The sequence below is a fragment of the Geotrypetes seraphini genome, chromosome 8 (genome assembly GCF_902459505.1).
Source record: "Geotrypetes seraphini chromosome 8, aGeoSer1.1, whole genome shotgun sequence".
In the NCBI taxonomy this organism is placed as follows: Eukaryota; Metazoa; Chordata; class Amphibia; order Gymnophiona; family Dermophiidae; genus Geotrypetes; species Geotrypetes seraphini.
The window spans coordinates 33,258,904-33,284,294 of NC_047091.1; the positions used below are offsets into that span (position 1 = coordinate 33,258,904).

At 45.9% G+C, this 25,391-nt stretch overlaps 1 protein-coding gene across 1 annotated transcript in view; it reads right to left on the reverse strand.

Annotated features, from left to right (window-relative positions):
• Positions 1–25,391, reverse strand: part of MYOM3 (myomesin 3) — a 136,135-nt gene that overhangs the window by 80,126 nt on the left and 30,618 nt on the right. Inside the window, exons 9-17 of the mRNA XM_033954507.1 lie at positions 24,167–24,307; positions 22,847–23,008; positions 15,971–16,112; positions 14,816–15,012; positions 13,006–13,059; positions 12,266–12,393; positions 10,457–10,640; positions 6,242–6,416; positions 4,678–4,799 (exon numbers count right to left, since the gene is read on the reverse strand). Of these exons, the coding sequence (XP_033810398.1) occupies positions 4,678–4,799; positions 6,242–6,416; positions 10,457–10,640; positions 12,266–12,393; positions 13,006–13,059; positions 14,816–15,012; positions 15,971–16,112; positions 22,847–23,008; positions 24,167–24,307 (1,305 nt within the window). The remainder of the gene's footprint in view (positions 1–4,677; positions 4,800–6,241; positions 6,417–10,456; positions 10,641–12,265; positions 12,394–13,005; positions 13,060–14,815; positions 15,013–15,970; positions 16,113–22,846; positions 23,009–24,166; positions 24,308–25,391) is intronic.

Consider the following 25,391-nt stretch of genomic DNA (forward strand, 5'->3'; position numbering starts at 1 on the left):
GGAGCTGGGGGTGGGGTTTTTGCTGCGGGCTATTCGTCATACTCCTACTCTGGTGCATAGTGCGGAGCTTCGAGAATGTCACTTTAGGACCTTGCTAAGAGGGTATGCCTCCCAGAGCCGGGCCTACCATATGGGGTGTGTCGATACCCAATACTGTCTCACCTGTCAGGTGGAGGTGAACTCTTATTTTCATGGACTTTGGGAATGTGAGAGTATCCAGAGTTTTTGGGGGGCCTTGGCTTCCTATCTTCAGGGTCTCCTAAGGGTGTCTGTTCCTGTCTCTGCATACCATATGTTGTTCGCTCATTTTTCTTTGTTTTCGGTGTATACATCGGCAGAGAAAATGTTTTTGAGCAAATGTTATATTTTGGGGAAGAAATGTATATTGAACTTCTGGCTGGCGGATACCCCGCCCTCCTTCTGGTACTGGAGAAATAAATTACACGAACTTTTAGGGTGGGAGGCCACGTTGGTTTCTGCTTCTCGCCGCCGAAGCAGAGACTTTGTTCATATTTGGACTCCATATTTGGACAGTTTATCTCCCCGGATACGTAGTCGTATCTTGAATAGATTGCAGATGTATGCCATTCCGCCTGTCTGAACTGGGGGGTGGGGGTGAGGTGGGGGGGTGGGGTTCTGGGGGGGGGGGAGGGGGTGTGCTTGGGGGGGGTGGGGGGATGGGGAACCGTGTAACCTGAGAGGACATAAGAGTCCAGTCCTCTTGGGGAGGGGAGTTATGTACTCAATATTTGCCTTTTTGCCTACTGTTTGTACTTGTTGTGGTTCGTTGTTTAATAAAAACAGTTTTCACTAAAAAAAAAAAAGACCCACGGCAACAAGAGGGCATCCGTTGAAAATCAGGGGTGGGAAATTTCATGGTGACACCAGAAAATATTTCTTCACCGAAAGGGTGGTTGATCGCTGGAATAATCTTCCGCAACAGGTAATTGAGGCCAGCAGCGTGCCAGATTTTAAGAAAAGAAGGGATTGGCATGTGGGATCTCTTCATGGAGGTAGTTAGGGGGTGGGCAGACTAGATGGGCCGTGGCTCTTTTCTGCCGTCATGTTCTATGTTTCTATGCCTTCTTTTTTTCTGCAGTGGAAACGAGATTTTGAAAGGGGCAGGACAGACTCAAGAGAAACCAAAGAAAAAAATGAATTCAGAGAAGGTGGAAGATGTGTGGAATAATTCCCCAGTGGAGATGATGGAGGACCAAAACATCTGTATTCAAGGACATCTGGGAAGGACTGGGGTTAGACACGCCGGAGCGTGGGACAAAAACTGAAGAGTAGGGTTCAGGTGGTGGGAAATGCCTGAGGGTCCTCCACAGTGGCATCACCCTGGTGATGCTGGGGGTCCAGAGCAGCCACCTTGCTCATCTCTAGCCTCCGAGAACTGGCCTAGTGTGTGGAAGCAGGAGACAAGGGTAAACGTGGAGATCTGTCAGGGTAGGGTTACCAGATGTCTGGGGAAACGGGTGCTCTGAAGGATTTTCAAAACCTGACAGTTTATCTGGGATTTGGAAGGTCCCGAGCTCGGAGCTTTGTCTTGAGGGCCTCCAAGCATGCGTGGCTGCAACACGATGATATCACGCGTGTGCGCGCCGCATCCGGTGCATGCTCGGAGGCCCTCCAGATGCGGCCCGGACTTGGGGGAGGAGAAGAAATGAGGTTTGCGTGGGAGTAAAATGGGGCGGAACGGGGGCAGGGCCACGTGTCCTCTCGTATTCTTAAACAAATCTGTTCACCCTAGGTTAGGGCTTCTGGTAATGAAGTAGACAATGGACAGACGAGGACTTAGGCTAGAGAATGGCACGGTGACAAAATTCATCACCGTTCCCGTCCCCGCGGATAACCGCGGGAAACCATCTTCATGTCATTCTTTAAGGAGAGAGGGAAGAATCAGAGTATGAATGGCCACAACCACTGACCCGCAAGCTTTGCTTTGAAGAATGCTGGTGTAGAAGGACCGAGGTTGAAACAGACACTACAGAATGACAGTCTCTGGTATCCAGAGCAGATATTGTGATGTCATAATGCCTCATTCCACCAGTGCCTAAGAGCCAATCACATCAGTGATGTCACAATGGCTTCATTATCCTTGGCTCACATAAGAATCAGAGTATGAATGGCCACAACCACTGACCTGCAAGCTTTGCTCTGAACAATGCTGGTTTAGAAGGACTGAGGTTGAAATAGACACTAGAAAATGACATGGGATTATTTCCCGCAGTTATCCGCGGGGACGGGAATGGTGATGAATTTTGTCACCGTGTCATTCTCTAACTTAGGATTTGCAAATTTTATCCACTTTGGGGATTTTATCTCATACTTTTCCATGTGAAGTTTAAGGAAAGGGAGAGGAGGAGTGACCTAATGCTAAGAGTAGTGGCCAGAGACTCTGGGAAACTGGGTTCTACTCCCAGTGCAGCTGCTTTGCCCCGAGTACCTATATATAATATGTAAATTGCATTGATTGCAACCGCAGAAAGGCAGTACAGTACTCCCCCAATATTCGCGGGGGTTCTGTTCCAGGAACCCCTGCGAATCTTGAAAAACCGCAAATACGGTTTTTCATGGGAGAGACTGGAGAGGGCAGCGGGAGATGCAGGAGAGAGCAGCCGGAGCGCCGGCGAGTGCAGAAAATCATTCACTGTATGCGCCTCTTCCTGCACTAATTCGGGCCTTACCAATCAGGAGCTGTGTGTCAAAGCAGCTCCTGACTGGATAAGGCCTGATTTAGTGCAGGAAGAGGCGGTCGGAGCATACAGTGAGTGATTTCCTGCACTCGCCGGCGTTCCGGCTGCTCTCTTCTGCCTCTCTAGCTGTCCTCTCCTTGTTGGCGGTTCGCGGTCGGAAAATACCGTGAATGACTGGGACCGCGAACCGCCGACCGCGAATGACCGGGGGAACACTGTATATGAAATCCCATGACCTCTTCCCAGGGTTACCAGATTTTCATAAACAAAAATCCAGATCCATGGCCCCGCCCCATTCTGTCTGAGCCACACCCTGTTCCGTCCCCAGCCCTGCCCCCTCAACCTGTTTGCTCATTGGGATGGCATCTGTACACGCGCACACGTGACGTCACTGGGTCGCATCCGCCCATGTGCAGATGCCATCCCGACGTTGCTCGTGCGCTAGAAGCTCGTGCACTAGAACCTGGACAAAGTGACAGGTTTTGAAAAGTCGTCTAGACCCCCAAACATGTCCTCAAAAAGGGGGACATGTCCGAAGAAATCCAGACGTCTGGTAACCGTAACCTTTCCCCATCCAGATCCAATAAATATTTCCTCGGTGACGGGATAATCGCGTGCCAGACGCCAGTGCGCCGACAATTCGGCGGAAGACAGAAGCGCGCGGGGGAAAAAATAATATTTAAAGAGCTCCGACTGGGGGTTTGGGGTGGCAACCCCCGCACTTTATTGGTTAGTGTTCGCGCTGCCATTGCGGGGGGGGGGGGGGGTGAACCTCCCCATTATAGAGAAAACGGAACTTTTCCCATAAAAAATCAGAAAAAGTTCCGTTTTCGCTATAATGGAGGTTTCCAACCCCCCGAACCCCCCTCCAACAGCAGCGCGAACACTAACCAATAAAGTGGGGGGGTTGCCACCCCAAACCCCCCGTCGGAGCTCTTTAAAAATTACTTTTTCCCCCGCGCGCTTCTGTCTTGCGCCAAATTGTCGGTTCTGGATTGTCGCGCGCTGATGTCTTGCGCTCCACTGTCTATGAATCATTTCCCCTGCTCCCAGAGGGCTTCCAACTTAAAGGATCATTTCCTAAAGGCCCTCCAGAGCTCATCGGGAAAGGAGAGAGGAGGCTATGGGGAGGAACAATGCAGGCCCTTGTGTCCGGGGTTTTGCGGGCTCAAATATGGTAACCCTACTCTCACCCCTCTACTGGCTTCTCTGAGTGTCTTTCTGTCAGTTTTTGTGCCCGTTCTGTGCTAAGAACCCCTAAGTAACAAAAAGTATAGATTTGATTCCACCCAAAGAGGTGTAATCAGATATACATTATGTACCCGCAGTGGCATAACGAGGGTAGGAGGTGCCTGGGGCGGTGGCACCCCCCGCACCCTCCTCTCTGCCCACCTCCCACTCCTTCTCCGCTTCCCCATGCCATACTCGCACCTTCCCTCCCCTTCTACCTCTTTAAATCTTCGCCAGCGTGAGCAGCCTCTCTGGCCTGCTGCTCGCGCCAGCATTGGCTCTCCCTCTGACGTCACTCCTTGGCCCCACGACCTGGAAGTGATTTCAGACGGGAGCCAGGCCGGCATGAGAAGCAGGCCGAAGAAGTTGGTCATCCTGACAAAGAGATATAGGGGGAGGGGGGGAATGGGAAGATGTGAGGGGGGCAGAGAGGTGCCAGCATCCCCCATCAACTACAACAGTGTGTACCAGTACCATCCATTGGTACCCTGAGAAGATGTAATTAGCTATGAATAAAGGTCTTAGATAAAAGAGATAACATCACACCCCTAAAAATACATATTTCATTGCCAGAACTGCAGTTTTCACAGGGAACCGACAGGACAAACATTTAGATCACACCTCAGGATTACATGAGCCTGTGGTGTGACGCCTGGCCGTGATTTCTTTCCGGTGATGAGGGCGGGTGTATCGGATGGTGGTTCTTGTACTAGGACAGTGTGCCTGTGTCCTCCTCATTAATACTTACATACGGCCTCGTTGACAACTAGTGGTGCAGATTTTGGAGACTGCGCACCAACGCCGGCCTCGTTGACGGCCTTCACGCAGAACTCATACTCCTTCCCCGTCTGGAGTCCTGGAACAGTGAACCTGCAAGACATGTTTTTTGGTGTTGCTGAAGGATGACCTGGTTCTGGCTTTGGCTTCTTCCACAGAGGGGCCTGTAGATTCAATGCATCTAGCAAAAGCAGGACTCTAAGTTAATTGTAGATGTAATGGGGAAAACCTGGGTTGGACTAACTTCTCTGCACTGACCTCAGCACCATAATTAAGAGGCTGATATTGCAAACTGGGTTGTGATGTTAAATATAGCTTTTTGATTTCACAGTGTTCTGTTCTAGACAAGAGACAGGGAGATGCAGACTGAAATGTATTTACAGCTCACAAGAAATACAGGAGACTGGAATTCTGGAGCATGGCTCTCGACGTCTACCAAATTGGGCCAAAACCCCCTCGGACACATGGCCCCACCCTATTCCACCTGGCCAGGAGCACTGCATGTGCTAGTAATGTGACGGGAGATGACCACTCGGCCCGTTCACAAGTAGGCATGCATCACTGCTTCTGTAGTGTTGCACTGTATGCAGAGTCTGGCTTCTTGGCAGTTCAGTTTAACTTTTGTCTACATATTTTTTTATTATAATTTGTGATAACTTAGTCCATTCTGGACAAGGGTGTGTCTGTGTTCTGCATGAATGAAAAAGACATGGTTTTCTGTAAGTATTAACTGTGCAGGATCAATCTGTATTAATCTGGCTTGTTTAAGTTTACAATCTGTGTATTAGAACATAAGAACATAAGAAGTTGCCTCCGCTGAGGCAGACCAGAGGTCCATCTCGCCCAGCAGTCCGCTCCCGCGGTGGCCCATCAGGCCCATTGCCTGAGCAATGGTCCCAGACTATCCCAATAACCTACCGCTACTCCTATCTGTACCCCTCAATTCCTTTATCCTCTAGGAACCTATCCAAACCTTCTTTGAAGCCTTGTAACGTGCTCCGGCCTATCACAGCCTCCGGAAGCACGTTCCATGTACCCACCACCCTCTGGGTGAAAAAGAACTTTCTGGCATTTGTTCTAAACCTGTCCCCTTTTAATTTCTCCGAGTGCCCCCTTTGTGGTTCCCCATAATCTGAAAAATCTGTCCGTCTACCTTTTCTATACCCTTCAGGATCTTGAAGGTTTCTATCATGTCTCCTCTAAGTCTCCGCTTTTCCAGGGAGAACAGCCCCAGCTTTTTCAGTCTGTCAGTATATGAGTATTGATGTTCTAGTGCTCACTGCAGTATTTAAGATGCTACCTTTTCCTAGTAACACCTTGTTGTGTGACTCGTGGATTATTACTAAAAATAATTTTTCATATAAAGGAGGATGTGTGTGTGTTAAAATATGATTGGCCCCAGGTATCAAATATACTAGGTATGCCATTGCCAAAAAGAGGTCTTGAGGACACTTGAACTGGACAGCATGTTATTGGCTTTCCCTGCTGTGTCTGGTGCCTGGATGATAGGAGCATGCTAGACTTCCAGTGCTCACCTGTTGTCTGTCACCGGTTTGTTGTTGATAGTCTGCCACTCAGCCGCACCAGGCTCACGGCAATAGACGTAGTAGCCAAGCAGCTCGTGATGATCATCTAGCTTGTCCCACTCCACCACAACAGAGGTCTTAGTGTCTCTGTAAGCCACCACATGCTCAGGAGGAGGCGGAGGAACTGGAAAGGCAAAATAAGTGGAAAGCACTTGTATTTGGTTCATGGTTCTGCATGTTTGATTAATATTCCTAGAAAACATATCATCCGTTAATTGCATGTGAGATCAACTGGCTCTTAAGAGGCAATGCAGTCACATAGGAACATAAGAATATAAGAACATAAGAAGCGCCATCTCCGGAACAGACCCTAGGTCCATCAAGTCCGGCAATCCGCACACGCGGAGGCCCCGCCAGGTGTACCCTGGCATAGTTTTGGTCCCCATATCGCTCCAAGCTTCTCGTAAAGAGAAGTGCATCTAGCCTACCCCTACCCATGTCACTTCATGCCACTCATAAGGAGATGTACATCTAACTTACCCTTAAATCCTAGAATGGTGGATTCCACAATTACCTCTTCTGGGAGAGCATTCCAGGTGTCCACCACTCGTTGTGTGAAGCAGAACTTCCTGATATTTGTCTTGAACTTGTCCCCCCTTAGCTTCAGCCCATGTCCTCTTGTCCGTGCCACATTGGACATTGTAAATAATGTTTTTTCCTGCTCTATTTTGTCGATTCCTTTCAGTATTTTGAATGTCTCGATCATATTCCCTCGTAGTCTCCTTTTCTCAAGGGAGAACAACCCCAGTCTCTTAAGTCTTTCCTCGTAATCCAGGTTCTCCATACCTTTCACCAGCTTTGTTGCTCGTCTCTGCACCCTCTCTAGCAGTATGATATCCCACGCAGTATTCCAAGTGTGGTCTGACCATCGCTCTATAAAGCGGCATTATGACTTTCTCCGATCTACTCGTGATTCCCTTCTTTATCATACCTAGCATTCTATTTGTGTTCTTCGCTGCCGCTGCACATTGCACCGACGGCTTCAGTGTCCTATCGATTAATACTCCCAGGTCCTTTTCCTGTTCAGATTTTCCCAGAGTTGCACCTGACATACTATACTTGTGTTCCTTATTTTTTCTGCCTAAGTGCATCACTTTGCATTTTTCTACATTAAACTTCATCTGCCATTTATCTGCCCAATTCTCCAAGGCTCTGCTCCCAAGACCAAGATTTATGAGGGTAAATCAAAAAGTAAAGGCAAAATGCACTTAATGGCTTCATTAAAAGTAACTGTGAGCAATGGAACATATCGTTTTTCCACATAGTCCCCATGCAAGACGACGCATTTGTTGCATCGTTCAACTAGCTTCTGCATTCCTGTAGAGAAGACGTTTTTCGGCCGCTCCTAAAGCCAGGTAAGCACCGCTTCCTGTACTTCATCATGCTTTGTCTTTTGCTCTCCGGGTCGCAGTGGTGCACCCATGTCTTGTCGCCAGAATCCTCGGATCTTCTTCAAACCGTCTCAGGAACTGAGTCGCAACCTCCACACGCTGTTGCTTGTGAAGATCAGTAGGCTGTTTGGGAAGCCTTCGCGCGCAGGCTTGCCTGTATCCCAAGTCATCATGCATTATGGCAAATGCAGACCCATAGCTGAAATCCAAATCTGCAGCCAATTGAGACGCCGTTTTCCGTTGGTCTTCTCTAATCAAGGCATCTGCCCTGTCAATGTGCTCTTGTGTATGCGATATTGTTGGGTGACCAGAACGACCTTCGTCAGGTTCACCTGTTCTTCTCGCTTTAAACCTTTTAACCCACTCATATACCTTTCATTAACTATGTCCATACTGAGTCAATATCGGACAGTGAATGTCCACAAGCTTCACCCCCTCTACCAAAAGAGTGCGCACTGCTACACATTGTAATTCAATGATGCAATAATGGAAGTGTTGCTGAAAGAAAGGATAGTGTACTTCCTTGAATCTAATGGGTTACAGGATCCGAGGCAACATGGCTTTACAAAAGGTAAATCGTGCCAAACGAACCTGATTGAATTTTTTGATTGGGTGACCAGAGAGCTGGATTGAGGACATATGCTAGATGTAATTTACTTGGATTTCAGCAAAGCCTTTGATACAGTTGTTGAACAAACTTGAAGGGTTGAAGTTAGGACCCAAAGTGGTGAACTGGGTCAGAAACTGGCTGTTGAACAAACTTGAAGGGCTGAAGTTAGGACCCAAAGTGGTGAACTGGGTCAGAAACTGGCTGTCGGACAGACGCCAGAGGGTGGTGGTTAATGGAAGTCGCTCGAAGGAAGGAAAGGTGACTAGTGGAGTCCCTCAGGGTTCGGTGCTGGGGCCAATCCTGTTCAATATGTTTGTGAGTGACATTGCTGAAGGGTTAAAAGGAAAAGTGTGCCTTTTTGCAGATGATACCAAGATTTGTAACAGAGTAGACACCGAAGAGGGAGTGGAAAATATGAAAAAAGATCTGCAAAAGTTAGACGAATGGTCTAATGCCTGGCAACTAAAATTCAATGCAAAGAAATGCAGAGTAATGCACTTGGGGATTAATAATAGGAAGGAACCGTATATGCTGGGAGGAGAGAAGCTGATATGCACAGACGGGGAGAGGGACCTTGGGGTTATAGTGTCTGAAGATCTAAAGGCATAAAAACAGTGTGACAAGACAGTGGCTGCTGCCAGAAGGATTCTGGGCTGTATAAAGAGAGGCGTAGTCAGTAGAAGGAAGAAGGTGTTGATGCCCCTGTACAGGTCATTGGTGAGGCCCCACTTGGAGTATTGTATTCAGTTTTGGAGACCGTATCTGGCGAAAGACGTAAGAAGACTTGAGGCGGTCCAGAGGAGGGCGACGAAAATGATAGGAGGCTTGCGCCAGAAGACGTATGAGGAGAGACTGGAAGCCCTGAATATGTATACCCTAGAGGAAAGGAGAGACAGAGGAGATATGATTCCGACATTCAAATACTTGAAAGGTATTAACGTAGAACAAAATCTTTTCCAGAGAAAGGAAAATGGTAAAACCAGAGGACATAATTTGAGGTTGAGGGGTGGTAGAATCAAAGGCAATGTTAGGAAATTCTACTTTACGGAGAGGGTGGTGGATGCCTGGAATGCGCTCCCGAGAGAGGTGGTGGAGAGTAAAACTGTGACTGAGTTCAAAGAAGCGTGGGATGAACACAGAGGATCTAGAATCAGAAAATAAAATTAAATATTGAACTAAGGCCAGTACTGGGCAGACTTGCACGGTCTGTGTCTGTGTATGGCCGTTTGGTGGAGGATGGGCTGGGGAGTGCTTCAATGGCTGGGAGGGTGTAGATGGGCTGGAGTAAGTCTTAACAGAGATTTCAGCAGTTGGAACCCAAGCACAGTACCGGGTAAAGCTTTGGATTCTTGCCCAGAAATAGCTAAGAAGAAAATAAATTTAAAAAAAAAATTTAAATTGAATCAGGTTGGGCAGACTGGATGGACCATTCGGGTCTTTATCTGCCGTCATCTACTATGTTACTATGTCCATGTTTCTGACCTCATGGCTGCCACACGACAAAAGGCCAAGTGCTGCACTGTACATGGACAAACTATCCCACAGGCAAAGCATAAGTATATATGTTGCATTTCGCTAGCTCTGTTCTGGTTATTGTGTAGATTTAACAATTGCTCTTAATTTTTGATTAGCCCTCGTAGTTTGGTCTCTGTAGAGCAGGGATGGGCAACGAGGGCCGGAATCCAGTCGGGTTTTTAGGATTTCCCCAATGAATATGCATGAGATCCATTTGCATACAATGGAGGCAATGCATGCAAATAGATCTCATGCATATTCATTGGGGAAATCCTGAAAACCCGACTGGATTCCGGCCCTCGTTGCCCAACCCTGCTGTAGAGTGAGCAGTGAGAAATATTTGAATGCCCTCCACAGCATCCAGAGGCCTCTCTATAATCACCCTCCCAGATACACAAGTCTCTTTTAGTCAGAGCAGTCCTTAGACCCAAATATATTTAGTCTTGCTCAAGGCTGGTGTGAGTAAGGGCTACAAGCATTACCACAGCCAGAAGACTCCCTTTGCTACTGCCTGTATGAACCACTGAAATTGATTCAATCTTTTTCCACTTTAGGAAGAAAAGAAGGGCCAAAAGAAAAATAGAAAATTGTAACATCAGATTTCACTTTCATAAGTTCTAATAGTGCATTTGATATAAGCAGAGTTACCTAGTGTAGCGACGGGAGAGATGGGCTCACTAGGTAGGGATGGAGCACTTATTCCATACTTGTTCACAGACTGTACGCGGAAACAGTAAGAGGTCCCTTTAACCAGATCGAAGATGGCACACCTCGTAGAATCCAAAGCAGCATCCAGATTCACACTCTGCCAGCTGTCGGTGCCAGCAACTGACTGGGGGGGGGGGGGGAGAGAGAGAGGAACAAGGTTATAAGAGAAAGGAACCGGCTACCTATAGGATATTTAGTTAATTAGTTTTTCTGAAAACTTAGATGTCGCTTTTCTAAATACTAGGCTGTCCAAGGCAGTATACAATACAGAGGAAGTTCCTTCAGGTTTCATTTGGTCCTTCAATCCATTTTTAAAGAGGACTTAGGACGTGTCCTTCATTCTTATCATAGAGTTCCAAAATGTCCTTCATCACACACAACCTTGTAAGGAGAGAATGCGGTGGTAGATAAGAGCATAAGAATAGACATATTGGATCAAACCAGGGGTGTCAAAGTTGCTCCTCGAGGGCCGCAATCCAGTTGGGTTTTCAGGATTTCCCCAATGAATATGCATGAGATCTATGTGCATGCACTGCTTTCAGTGCATATTCATTGGGGAAATCCTGAAAACCCGACTGGATTGCGACCCTCAAGGAGGGACTTTGAGATCCCTGGATCAAACCAATGGTTCATCTAGCTCAGTACACTGTTTCCACAGTTGCCAATCCAGGTCACAAGTACCTGGAAACCCCCCAATTAGTAGCAATATTCCATGCTATTGATCCTAGGAAAAGCAAGTGGTTTCTCCCATGTCTTTCTCAATAGCAGACTATGGACTTCCTCTGGGAACATGTTCAAACTTTTATTTAAAACCAGGTACGTTAACCGGTCTTACCACAACCTCTGGCAATGTGCTCCAGAGCTTAACCATTTTCTGAGTGAAAAAAATATTTCCCTGTAACTTCGAGTGCCCCCTAGTCTTTGTAATTTTTGATGGAGTAAAAAAGTCGATGCACCCATTCCACAGCGGGATTTTGTAGACTTCAATCAAATTTCCCCTCTAACTAAAGTGCCCTAACCTCAGAACTCAACCAATCTCTAATTTTGTCTTCACTTCCTAGCCGTTATCCTGGCCTTTCCTAAACTCCATTACTGCCTTTGCCTTCATCACTTCCCCCTGAGAGGCCATTCCATGCACCCACCACCCTTTCCATGAAGAAAAATTTCCTAATGTTATGCCTGAGTCTCCTCCGATTGTTCTAGAATTTCTTTTCCGTAAAACAGAACCACGCTCATTCCAGAAATTGGCCTGAAGTCAGAGTTGGTGTTAAGGGGGGTGCAGCCAGGACAGTTTCCTTTGGCCCCATATTATAGGGGGGGCTCCAAGACTGTCTGAAGCTGAAGAAGGCACAGCCTGCTATCGGCTTTGGAGCTCCCTTCCAAACTTGAGCCCCGGGCCCAGCATATAAGAGTCAGCTACCTTCCAGAGAACGCAAACCCTTTTGAATCAAGTAGCTAGTGGGTGTTTTGTATAGGGCTACTAGACGTCCGGATTTCCCCGGACATGTCATCCTTTGTCCGGGTTTTGAAAAGCTTTACTCCACATCGCGTCAGGCCACGCGATGATGTCATGCGCACACGCGCATGATATCGTGTCACGTCGGCGCATGCATAGATGTCCTGCCTGACGAGAGCAGGCAGCGGGGCTGGGGCGTGACATGGCAGGAATGGGTGAAGCTAGGGGGGTCCTCATTTTCCAAATGGAAATCTGGTAACCCTAGTTTTGTAAACCCAACACGCTTGCTTTACCTTTTCCACATAGTAGCTCACTGGCTCCCTGCCTCTGGGGTCTGGCTCGTTCCAGGCAATCACCACGTAATCCTCACTGACCTCGGATGCGTGGACATTGGTTGGTGGCAGAGGAATTTTAATGTTTCCTAGGATGAACCACAATTAACCATTTCACAGCTGTGTTATAGAGTGAACAAAATGAACAGAAGCGGTTAGACTTATCCTGATAGCCTCGGGTACAGGGGTGGGAAGGGAGGGCACGGCGTGGAAGGAGCATAGGAAGACGAAGAGGAGGGCGTGGGGCGGGGGATGCCACTGCCCTGGGCACCTCCTACTTTTGCTACGCCACTGGTAGCGGCACCATTTTTTTAAAAAATGAGGGTTTAATTGGGTTTTAATGGTGCAACCAGTCATCATGCTGCGTAAACCCAATTAAACCAATTGTTAGGCGGCCCATTTCTGCACCCTCTTTTTTAATTCATGCGTAAAATCTAGGCACAGATTCCATGCCTAAACTTACATGCTCAACCCTTAATTGATTCTAATTAACACCAATAATCGCTTGTTAAAATGCCAATTAGAACTAATTAGCGTGTTATTCTATTAAGTTGCAAGTACAATTTTTGGCACTTTTTACAGAATTAGGGGTTAAGGGTGAACTGGGTTGCATGGGGGTTAGTGGATTTTTGAAATACCATGTGCCGCATCCCTTGCATGTAGAATGAAAAAGGAGAAAGGCCGTCAAGCTATGGACTTACCTTCCAAGTCGTCTTTGGAAATCACAATCTGCTTCCAGTCGTCATACGGGATCACTGGTAAAAAGAAGAAACTTCTTAATCTTAGATTGCCTCAATTTTGCTCTTTTTTGGCACTTTTGAGCTCCCTTCCATTTTTGGTGGTACTTCATAACCGTGCGGGACAATGGCGTGCAGGACTTCAGCACGCCGGATTAAAACAATTACTGTAAGTGCTCCGAGGGGGTGTGTATATGTGTGAACCTACCCACTGAACTTAAAAGTATTCGCGCTCACGTTGGGGGTGTGTATGTGAGGGAACTCCCCATTACAGAGGAAATTGCCGATTACCCCCAAAACAAGGTAAAATGGCAGTTTCCTCTGTAAGGGGGGGTTCACGCGTGATTGTCAGCACGCGTTTGTTCCACGCGGTTTAGTTAGTGTACCCCATTTTTTGATGCATTCCAATGTGTGCGTCATGGCGTGCTTACGCTTTTGGCGCCGGAACCTGTCTTTATAATGTTTGTTGTCGTTCCATTCCGCCACAAAGGACAGTGAAGAGAGATTCTCCGTCCAAATTTTTCTGACCGCTTTTTTGAGGTACCCTTCAGTTGTGCTGTAAATGTATATTGTGGCTTTTTTTCAAGAGCCTTTTTGAAAGTGCATTATATTATTTTGTATGACCCCCTATAAGATTTTTCTTTTGCGTTACAGAGACTGACACCCAATGGGAATGTAAGTTTTACATTCCTTAAGAGCCTTATCGTTTGGCTTCCTGAAGAAGGATCGAAATGTGGCACGTCGGAGCCAAATATCAAATTCAACAAGATAAGTGCTTTGTATTTACTATAAGATTGAATACATCTTTAGGATTGTTGCATTATTGAAAGAAATGCAATGATTGGGTGGTGAGGTTTTTTGGGGAATTTTATTCCCCTTTTTCCTCCATGTCTCTGAGCACAAATTCTTCCTAATACAATGATATGAATTGTGTGTAATTTTTTGGGGATGAAAACAAAAACTGTGGATACAGATGTTCTGGAGATAATTTCTTAAACACTGCCATATAAAACCATGAAAATTCAATTTAGTAGTGAAAATAATTTTACATAACATGTTATAATATGATATACAATATGTATAAGGTGATTGGAAAGTACTTGAAGGGTGGGGGGTGAGAGAGGGGATAAAAAAAATTTGTTCAGAATATTATGTAATAGATATAAAAGTGATATTGTGTATTCATTAGTTGTAACTCAATATTTTGTACACTTCATGTAAAATATGAAAATGAATAAAGAATTATAAAAAAAAAAAAGAAAAAAGAAAATTCAATTTAAAAAGTACAATGATAAAAAATTCAGTGATAAAAATCCAACCGGACCCTACACGGTCCGTGTTTCGGCGAACACACCTTCCTCAAGGGTCCAATGGTTTGCAAACTTACATATAAAGAATTGGACTGAAAACAGTCTATTGTCTTTAAACATGTGAGCAAAGAACACCGCAGACAAGCTGAAGTAGCAAACAGTTGGACCCCAGAGGAAGGTGTGTTCGCCGAAACCGTGTAGGGTCCGGTTGGATTTTTACCACTGTATTTTTTATCATTGTACTTTTTAAATTGAATTTTCATGTTTTTATATGTCAGTGTATAGTAAATTATCTCCGGAACATCTGTATCCACAGTTTTTTGTTTTCATCGGTGGATTGTTTTCACTGTGGATTATTGGGTCTCCCCATTTTTTTAAATTTTTTGGGGAAGCACGTTTGCTTGTTTATTGCATTTAAGCATCCATTAGGCAAATCTCCCGCTCTGCTTTTAGGCCATGCTTACCCATGGTTCGGTTGGACTCAGGGTCTTTCATTGTGACAGGTTTACTGGGCTTTGAAGGGTGACTGGCGCCTGCTTGGTTGACGGCCGTCACTCGGAACTGGTAGGTCTTCCCTTCGACGAGTCCGGAAACAGGAAACCTGCAGATCTTCATGGGATTTTCATTGCATGGCACCCACTCATCCTTCTCTACGTCACATCTGAAAAGTAAACGGGACGCGGGAGAAATTCACGCACATTTTTTCCCCAACATCTTCGACAATTAAATTATTGACACACACAACTGCGTAACCAAAACCGCCTTTTTTTTTTGCTGTTTTAACATTAGCTACAGTTTTCCAATTAGTGGATTGAATATGGCCACCAAAAGGATTAGTCCAAACTTCAGTTGTTATCTAGATAAATGATTTTTAAATATGACCTTGAATGTGTTGCCCTTGGGATCAGAGAGAGCTGGAAGTCCCATACTGTCATGGAATCTTTCATTTAAGTGTGACTGGAGGCGTGGTAAGGAGGGGACAGAGGGGGGGGGGGCAGACCGGGTGCCATCTCGGTGGGGGCACCTCTCCAACCTTGCTCCTTCCCACCCCTCCCCCACTCCTCCTGCGCCTTCACTTCCCGACCCCGTACCTCTAGCTCGTATCCATCTCTGCTCTCCCTCTGACTCACTTCCTGGCCACAGGTCCAGGAAGTGATGTCAGAGGGAGAGCAGAGACCAGCGCGAGAAGCAAGTTGGAGATGCTCCTCCCGCCGGTTAAATTAAAGGGGTACGGGGGAAGGGAATGGGGTGCACGGGAAAGGAGCGGAGTCAGAGAACAGGGCTGGGGGCACCACCGCCCGGGCATTTCCCACCCTCGCTATGCCACTGAGTGAGGCACTTATTTTTAAAGCCTGCAGGGCGTTGCTATTCTCTTTCGAATGCGTTTTTCTGTAAATCATTTTCACATCCCTTTCTGAGACCAAATATGGCAGGAAGCGGTTATTTAGGAACTCAGTCTGGCTCGGCAATATTCCGTACAGAGAGACCACATTTCCTTCTACTCACTTCTCTTTCTCGGCTCTATTCTCAGAACCAGGCTGATACAGTCCCAGACCGAGAGGAAAAATCACTCGGAAAAGGAGGGTCTTCGTGTGTGACATTTTTAGAGAGCTACTGACCTCTCAATATAATACCCAAAGACGGGACTTCCTCGGTCATCGCTGGGCGGTGTCCAGGACAGGAGCAGGGAGTCCTTGTTCACGTCCGAACACTTCACACTGAGGGGGGCTCCCGGAGCACCCGCCACCGTGGCTGCAGCATCTGGAGCACAGAGAAGATTAATACTGGGTCTGAAAAAGGTAACAGAGACTTAGCTATCCATGGAGAGGTTAATGTTTATTTGAAATTTAAATACAGTATAATTAAAAATGACAATCTAGACAAGACATATAAGAAAGAAAAAAAAAGAAACTTTAGAACAAAAGGTAGGGAAAAGCAGACATGAAGTGTGAGCTATGCGTGTCCCGTTGAAGACTTGAACCCTGTAAGCGGAGAATACAGGTGGATCTTTATTCAGAAAGGGTTTTCTTACACTCTGGAAACTCAGATCCATTAAATCATACTTCGATACATCTACCTTCAGAATCCTAGTGCAATCCCTCGTACTGAGTCAACTCGACTACTGCAATATCGCCTATCTAGCAATCTCCCAAAATAATATGAGACGACTTCAAATAATACAAAACGCTGCGGTCAGGCTAATCTTCGGGCTGAAGAAATTCGACCACATGACACCTTACTACCGGCAGTTACACTGGCTGCCAACGGAAGCACGAGTAAGGTTTAAATTTGCCTGCATCTGCTTCAAAGTACTCTATGGACTTGCCCCCAAGTACATAACAGACCTTTTCTCATTTTCCAACAACAAACGTAAGAGAAACTCACACTCAAAATTCATTTCTCCCCCAGTTAGCGGTTGCAAATTAAAAAAACACCACGAACACCTCCTCTCTCACCAAGCAGCCCTATGGGGTAAAGACCTAGATCAACTGCTTTCGCCCACTACCTACGAGGAATTTAGGAAGCGCCTAAAAACATACCTATTCCTCAAATACCTAAACAATTGACCCTCTTTCTCTTTCTCCCCAAGAACATTCTCCCCCTACCATACCCCTACCTTTACCCCCACTCTCCTCTTCCTCCACCCCCTACCTCTATCCCCCCCCCTGAGTCCACCTGAATCTCACGTAACTGTGATACATACACTGTAATCTATTATCCTTATAATATTGTTATTTTTCGTTGTTATTTTCTAAAACATGCGGCCTATTCCAAACAGGTCCGCTCAGACATTACCTACCAAAATGTACATCTTATACTCTTGCTAAGCAAATTGTATTTCAATATTCTTGATTTCTTACAGTCTATGCTATCTGTACTTCATATGTATATCTGCATATTGTGTTTTGCTGAATGTCCAGCTCTCTTGATTGTAAACCGCCTAGAAGTCGCAAGATTGTGGCGGTATAGAAGAATAAAGTTATTATTATTATTATCTTTAAAGCAACTTTTAAACTAAGCACAGGAAGGGCCAAGAAGCCTTGGAATGGGGGAGGGGAGGAGGGCAAATTCCACAATTCTGAGGCCTCAACCCTTGTAGATTCCAAACATATCACAACAGAAGAAAGCGAGAAATGGTAAACGGGTAAACCTATGCTGGTGTGACCGCCTCTCTGCCTGTTGAGTTCGTAGACTATCCACACTGAATATGCATATGGTAAAATGCATATACAGATTTGTCTCATATATAGTCATAATCTCACAAAGGATGAAGACGAGGAAAGGTATTGACTTTTTGAACCAATAATTCACTCATTAATTTCTTCTTCAATCGTCATATAGTTTTTCATATTGATTTATCATGAAACTTAAGAACATAAGAAATGCTGCTGCTGGGTCAGCCCAATAGAAACATAGAAAAAACATAGAAACATAGAAAAAAGCAGCAGAAAAGGGCTTTAGCCCACCAAGTCTGCCCATTCCAAGTATCCCTCCCCTGAATTTACTCCCTTAAAGATCCCACTTGAGTATCCCATTTTCTCTTAAAATCCGTCACGCTGCTGGCCTTTATCACCTGGAGTGGGAGTCTGTTCCAATGATCCACTACTCTTTCGGTGAAGAAGTACTTCCTGGAGTCGCCATGAAACTTCCCTCCCCTGATTTTCAGCGGATGCCCTCTGGTGGTCGAAGGTTCCATGAGCCAGAAGATATCATCTTCCGACTCGATACGTCCCGTGATGTACTTATATGTTTCAATCATATCTCCCCATTCTCTTCTTTCCTCAAGTGAGTACAGCCGCAATTTTTTAAATCTTTCTTCATACGTGAGATCCTTGAGCCCCAAGACCATCCTGGTGGCCGTTCGCTGAACCGACTCGATCCTCAGCACGTCCTTTCGATAGTGTGGTCCATCCTGCCCAGCAGTCCGCTCACGCGGCAGCCTTAAGGTCAAAACCAGTGCTCCAAATGAGTCCAGTCTCACCAGTTTAGCATGAACTTGTCCAACTTTGTCTTGAATCCCTAGAGGGTATTTTCCCCTATAACAGCCTCCGGAAGAGCGTTCCAGTTTTCCACCAGTCTCTGGGTGAAGAAGAACTTCCTTACGTTTGTACGGAATTTATCCCCTTATCATACTAGCATTCAAGATGAATTAGAATTATTGGTTGAAAAAGTCAATACCATTCCTCGCCTTCATCATTTGTGAGATTAGGGTAATTTGTTTGTTTGTAACATTTTTTTTTTTTTGGGGGGGAGGGGTGTCATAGCAGAGAGTCTAAAACCCAACTGGCCATAAGGTTTGGGAATCCTGATCATGAAGACGTTAAAGCAAGAACATTAGGATGGCAAAGTGCTTTGTGGTTAACTAGGCTCTTGGGCCCAGTGGTCGTGTTTTCTGGATCAGTAAACCGCTTTAAACATAAAAGGCAGGGCAGAAAGATTAAGGAGAGCTTTACACATGTTGGTTTCATTGGAAGTGCTTGACAAGACAAACCTGCCCAGGAGAAATGATAAATCGAAGCTTTAGCAGCTTTTAAAAGACACCTTCTCCTTTGGATCCCCCCACCCCCACCCAGCAATACTTCCTGTTTCTCCTAGAATTGCTCCAGAGGAGTTTGCCCTAACGCACCTTTGTAATTTATACAGGTAAATAAACAGTGCTGTGGTTATCGCGAGATTATTTTCCGTCCTTTTGTTCTGCACTGTCTTCCAATGCCCTAACGCTAGCCCAGAAAATATGTTACAAGAGTTAGGTCCTTCCTCACTACAGGCGATTTCTGTTTTGTGACTGTAAAGCAAACTAAAAGTCCCAAATGCATGGCTTTCATACGGTGCTGTCCTTAGGAAGCCAAAGTCAGGGTTAGAAAAAGAAGCGAGACTTTAGGCCCACTGAGCCTCCATGTGGCCCTCTTCCTGTTCTCTCACTGATGCCTCCGTGTTGTCACTCCTGGGACTTTGCAGACTTTGACAGAGTCTGTGGTTGTAATATGCCCAACATGAACAGCTCAGATGTGCTCAGTGGTTTTAGAGCAGTGGTCTCAAATTCAAACCCTTAGTGGGGCCACATTTTGGATTTGTAGGTGCTTGGAGGGCCTCAGAAAAAAGAGTTAATGTCTTATTAAAGAAATGACAACTTTGCATGAGGTAAAACTCTTTATAGTTTATAAATCTTTCCTTTAACAGTTAAAAGGAAAGATTTATAAACTATAGAGTTTTACCTTACGCAAAATTGTCATTAACTATTTTTTCTGCGGCCCTCCAAGTACCCTATTTTTTCTGCAGCTCTCACATTTAGAGTTTAATATCTTTCCTCTCTCAAAACTGACACATTTCAATCACTATATTGAAAGTAAAATCATTTTCCCTATCTTTGATGTTTGGTGACTTTATTTTTCTGTGCATTTAACTATGTTTCCAGGGCCTTCTTGTCCTTTGACTGGTTTTCTCTCCGTCTTCACTTTCTGCCTTGCATCCATCTTTATACACCGAAAAACTGGCCTTGTAAATAATAAACCAGTGAAGGGTGATTGAAACAAAATTATAAGAAAGCTCAGAGATTTGAAACTCTGAAGGGAAGGTTTTGAGGCCTCCCTTAGGGAAAGAGTTTACCTTCCAGTCATAGTCCTCTTATGAAAAATGTTTAATCACTCCTCCAAAGGTATTATATGAAAAACCACTTCAAAATACTTCAAAAAATGTCCAACAAGGTACTAGTTTAAAACTTGCAATTGTCACTGCACTTATGGCAAGTTCTAACAAGTTTACTTAACTTATAAGCAGGTTTAGGGGGGGTCCCAACGCGGCCCCGTTTCGATACCCTGTTTCAGGGGACCAGATTGCTGATTCTCTAAACAGGTTCCATTACTTTCATGCTGGTAAAATTTGCTGTGGTGACATGCAGCTGAAGAAAACTCTAAAACAAACACAAAAACATACCACATGTGAGTAAATCCCTATACTAGACTCACACTGACAAAAAGGTGATACACTTCAAGGCATACACTGGATATAGAATGCTGTAAACTCAAATAAAGTGTACATACGCTGCTGAAACAAAGTGCCTTCCAAATCTTGAAACCGCCAGACCAAAAACGATTCTCGGGCCCCGTTTTTCAGCGTCATGACGTCATCACGTTTTTTAACGTTAGTAGGAAATTTAGTATTTAACAAGCCAGGAGAATTGTTTTTGGTCTGGCGGTTTCAAGATTTGGAAGGCACTTTGTTTCAGCAGCGTATGTACACTTTATTTGAGTTTACAGCATTCTATATCCAGTATATGCCTTGAAGTGTATCACCTTTTTGTCAGTGTGAGTCTAGTATAGGGATTTACTCACACGTGGCATGTTTTTGTGTTTGTTTTAGAGTTTTCTTCAGCTGCATGTCACCAGGACTATGACTGGAAGGTAAACTCTTTCCCTAAGGGAGGCCTCAAAACCTTCCCTTCAGAGTTTCAAATCTCTGAGCTTTCTTATAATTTTGTTTCAATCACCCTTCACTGGTTTATTATTTACAAGGCCAGTTTTTCGGAGTCTATAAATTTCATATCCCTGAAAGTATTTCAGCAAAGTTGCATCCATCTTTGGCATTAACTTAATATTCAATTTTTCTGCTTTCTTTTCAAATCTGCGTTTCCATGTCTTCCCTTCCCTTCTATCTCTCTCTTTTTCCGTCCCCATTTCCATGGTCTGACATCTCTTTTTTTCCTTTCTCTCCCTCCTTCCTTCTTTCCTTCCTTTCCCCTGGTCTGGCATCTGTCTCCTTCCCTCCCCCAACTTTTTATTTCTTTCACCCTGCCCCCTTCTTTCTTTCTCTCTCTCTCCATGCCCCCTTTCTTTCTATATGTCTGTCTTTCTCTCTCTCTCCGTGCCCTCTTTCTTTCTTTTTTCTTTCTCCATGCCCGCCCTTTCTTTCTGTCTTTCTCTCTCCATGCCTCTTTCTGTCTGTGTCCCGTTTCCCTTCTTTCTTTCTGTCTCCCTGTCCCCCCTTTCTTTTTTTTTATTTCACCCTGCCCTCCCCCAAGCCACCACCATTGGGGAACAGGCCAGTGCCAAGGTCTTAGCTCTCCTTGCTTATCTTCCCCAGTGCAGGGCCGACCAATTCTCGCCACCCGATGTCAATTCTAACGTCAGAGAGGAAGTTCCGGGCCAGCCAGGCAGCGATTGGCTGGCCCGGAACTTCCTCCCCGACATTAAAATTGACGTCGGGTGGCGAGAATTGGTTTGCTCCGAGCTGGGGAAGATAAGCAGGGAGAGCTAAGACCTCGGCGCTGGCCTGTTCCCCGATTGCGGTGGCTTGGGGAAGGGCAATGAGAAGGGAAGGGAAGCAGATTGGGGACCCCTGCTTTAGGCGAGCCGCGAGCCATTTGCCAACATTCCCTCCAGAGAGACTTCTGCAAGTCCAATTACAGCAGTCGCGGTCTGTACGCGATTTTCCTCTCTACAATTGGAAAACTTGTGAAGTGGAGAGGACAGATCGCGGGCCGCAAAATAATCCCTGGGGGGCCGCATGCGGTCCATGGGCCACATATTTGAGACCACTGTTTTAGAGCGACCCAAACAGAAAGAAAAACATAGACATGGGAGGTGCAAACCAACAGCAGCAGACAATCTGATAAGTATGGCATTTAGATACAGAGAGTTTAGGGAAGTCCTGGGGAGACAGTAGAGAATGACACGGGGACAAATTTTTCCCCATCCTCGTGGGAACTCATTTTCCCATCCCGTCCTGGCGAGTTCATTTCCTGCAAGCTCCATCCCCATCTGCACAAGCCTCAAACGCTTTAAAACCATAAGTGTTCGAGGCTTGTGCAGTTAAGGCGGAGCTTACAGAAATGGGACAGGGACAAAATTCACGGGGACAGGGCAGGGACAGGGACAAAATTCACGGGGACAGGGCAGGGACGGGGACAAATTTGTCCCTGTGTCATTCTCTAGAAGACAGACCATTCTCAGCAAGGAGATTAGTGGCCAGACCTTATAGGGAGTTTAGGGGAGCCCTGAAGAAACAGACCATAGGCAGCGAGGTGATTAGTATAAAACATCGGTTCCACTGCTAGGTGAAAGGACATCTTTTCTATTCACTGTCCACTGCCACGTTGGAGATCAGAGGCTGACTCCTGGGATTTAATTTTTATTTAGGTATTTATATACCACCTATCAAACTTATCTAAACAGTTTACAATCAGGTACTTTACTCGTATTTTCTCCATCTGTCCTGGTGGGCTTACAATCTATCTAATGTACCTGGGGAAATGGGGGGATTAAGTGACTTGCCCAGGGTCACAAGGAGCAGCGTGGGTTTGAACCCTCAACCTCAGGGTGCTGAGGCTGTAGCTTTAACCACTAGGCCACTCCTTCATGGTTTGTGGTTCCAAAAAATTCTACCCCTCATCCCTCCAAATCCACCCGAATAAAATAAGTGGGCAGAGCTCCATTTATTTGAGGCAGAGCGTGATAGAGCAGGTGAGTTGTGAAGGTTTATCTAGAGATGTCTCCTACCTCTGACAAAAACATAAGCACTCTGCTTCTTATAGCCATCCATTACTGGAATATGGATAGTATAAAATCCCTCATCTTCTTTGAAAGCAGAAGACACAGTCAGTGAAGCGTCACGACCTGAGAACTTCATCTTCAGCCGGTCTGTCTCCTTCAGTAAGACACCTGAGATAAAACAGATGAGAATCTCGGACCTGCTCCCAATTTTTAATCTGTAAAATTCCCTCCGTGTCCAGCAACATTTTCCTGGACACCAGACTGCGCTGCCTCTTTAAAACCCTTTTTGGCCTATTGGGGGAATGACTACTAAGCTCTGAAGATGAGGCAACAGCACCGCCAGAGAGGGTGAAATCCTCTGTAGGGCTGATTCGATATAGGGTTAACAGATGTCCGGATTTTCCCGGACATGTCCTCCTTTTGAAAACCCGGCACTTTGACCGAAATTGCATCGGGAGTGTCCGGATGCAATTTCGGTGATGTCACGTGCACGCGCGCATGCGAGCGGTTATCACGTCACCTCTGCGCATGCGTGGACGCCTTTCTGCCTGACGAACGGGCAATGGGGGCGGGGCTGGGGTGGTGCTGGGCCATAAGGGGGTATGGATGGGTGGATCTGGGCAGGCCTGGAGCGGGTCTAAGGGGTACAGATTTTACTGACATAATATCTGGTAATCCTAATTCTATAAATGATGTCTAAATTGGCCGGTACCTTAAAAAAAATGGTGCTAGCTGCGTGACAATCATACTTAGGTGCTATTTGCGGAATCGCAGCTAGCGGCGGCTATGTAAAAACTTAGGCGCCTGAAATGTAGACTGGGGTTTAAAAGGCCTACATTTCAGCCACCTACGTTTTGGGAGAATCGCCTTGCAACAGGCATCTATCTTTTATAGAATTGGATAGGCACCGATCGCCCAATTAAATTTTTTTAAACCAATTATTGAGGCTATTAACGGACCAGGAAGTAACATGAGAGGGAGAGCCAAGGCCGGCGCGGGCAGCAGGTTGGAGCTGGTGTTCTTGCCAGGCACGGTGGGGGGGAGAGGGGCAGGGAAGGATGGAGAGGAGCCGGTGCTCCCACCAAGATGGCGCCCAGTTCGGTCCGCCTTCCCACTCCCCCTTATTAGTCCATTGGGGTTGTGACTTGCCCAAATTCACAAAGAACAGCAGTGGGATTTGAATGCTAGTTTCTCCTTCTTTTTAGTCGCTCACCCCCCCCCCATCCACTTTTCCATCATCACGCTAATTAGTAAGCTGCCTCCTAGGTTATCCTCCAACACCTTAGAAGGTATAGAAGTAGGAGGAAGAAAAGGAAGGACACAAACCGTCTCTGAACCAGGAGATGTCTCTCTGGTGTTTGAGCAGATCTGAAGAAAAGGTGCAGGTAAGGGCGAAAGGCTCCGTCTCTCTGGAGAAGACAGGGTTAAGCACACTGACAAAGTCCGCCTCAAGTCCGGACAGCCCAACTGTGGAACAACAACAACAAAAAGTCAAAAGACCTAGTAACACAGTAAATGACGGCAGATAAAGACCCAAATGGTCCATCTAGTCTGCCCAACCATACACGCTCTATGAAGTAATGCTTTAATTTAAATTGTTCTTTTTCTTAGATATTTCTGGGCCAGAAACCCAGAGCTCTGCCAGATTCTATCTACTGCAGTCTCCGTCAAAGCTCACTCCAGCCCATGTAAACCATCCCAGCCCGTCCTGAACTGAATGGCCACATACAAGACACAGACCATGCAAGTCTGCCCAGTACCGGCTTAGTTCTTCAATATATATCCATTATTTTCTGATTAGAGATCCTCTGTGTCCATAGAGAAATGAAGGGACAAATAAGGGGACGAGGAAATAAGCCCTATACACTTCTCCCTCCGTATTCGCGGTTTCAGCAATTGCGGTTTCGATTATTCACGGTTTTTAGCTTGCTGGCTCCTCTCCCCAAATTACATCAGCTTGCATAGAGAAATCGCTGATTACAAGCGTTTACAGAGAAAACCGCCGATTCCCAGCACTTTCTTCACCGTGTTTTGCCTCTCCTTCAGGAACAGGCCAGGTCTCCCACCATGTTATTCGCTGTTTTCTATTAAAAACCATCGTGAATATGGTGAAACCGCGAATAACTTGGTGGGAGACCTGGCCTGTTCCCGAAGGAGAGGCAAAACACGGTGAAGAAAGTGCTGGGAATCGGCGGTTTTCTCTGTAAACGCTTGGAATCAGCGATTTCTCTATGCAAGCTGATGTAATTTGGGGAGAGGAGCCAGCAAGCTAAAAACCGTGAATAATCGAAACCGCAATTGCTGAAACCGCGAATACGGAGGGAGAAGTGTATAGGGCTTATTTCCTCGTCCCCTTATTTGTCCCTTCATTTCTCTATATGAAAAAGTTATTCACGTATTTCTGTATTTGCGATTCTGTTAATCCCCTGTCACAGCAAATACGGAGGGAGAAGTGTAATAAAAACAACCTCTCAGCGGACACAAGGGGAGATCGGTCAACCAAAAACATTTTGCCACTCAGCAACGGTCAGAAAAAGAGGAATTCACACAG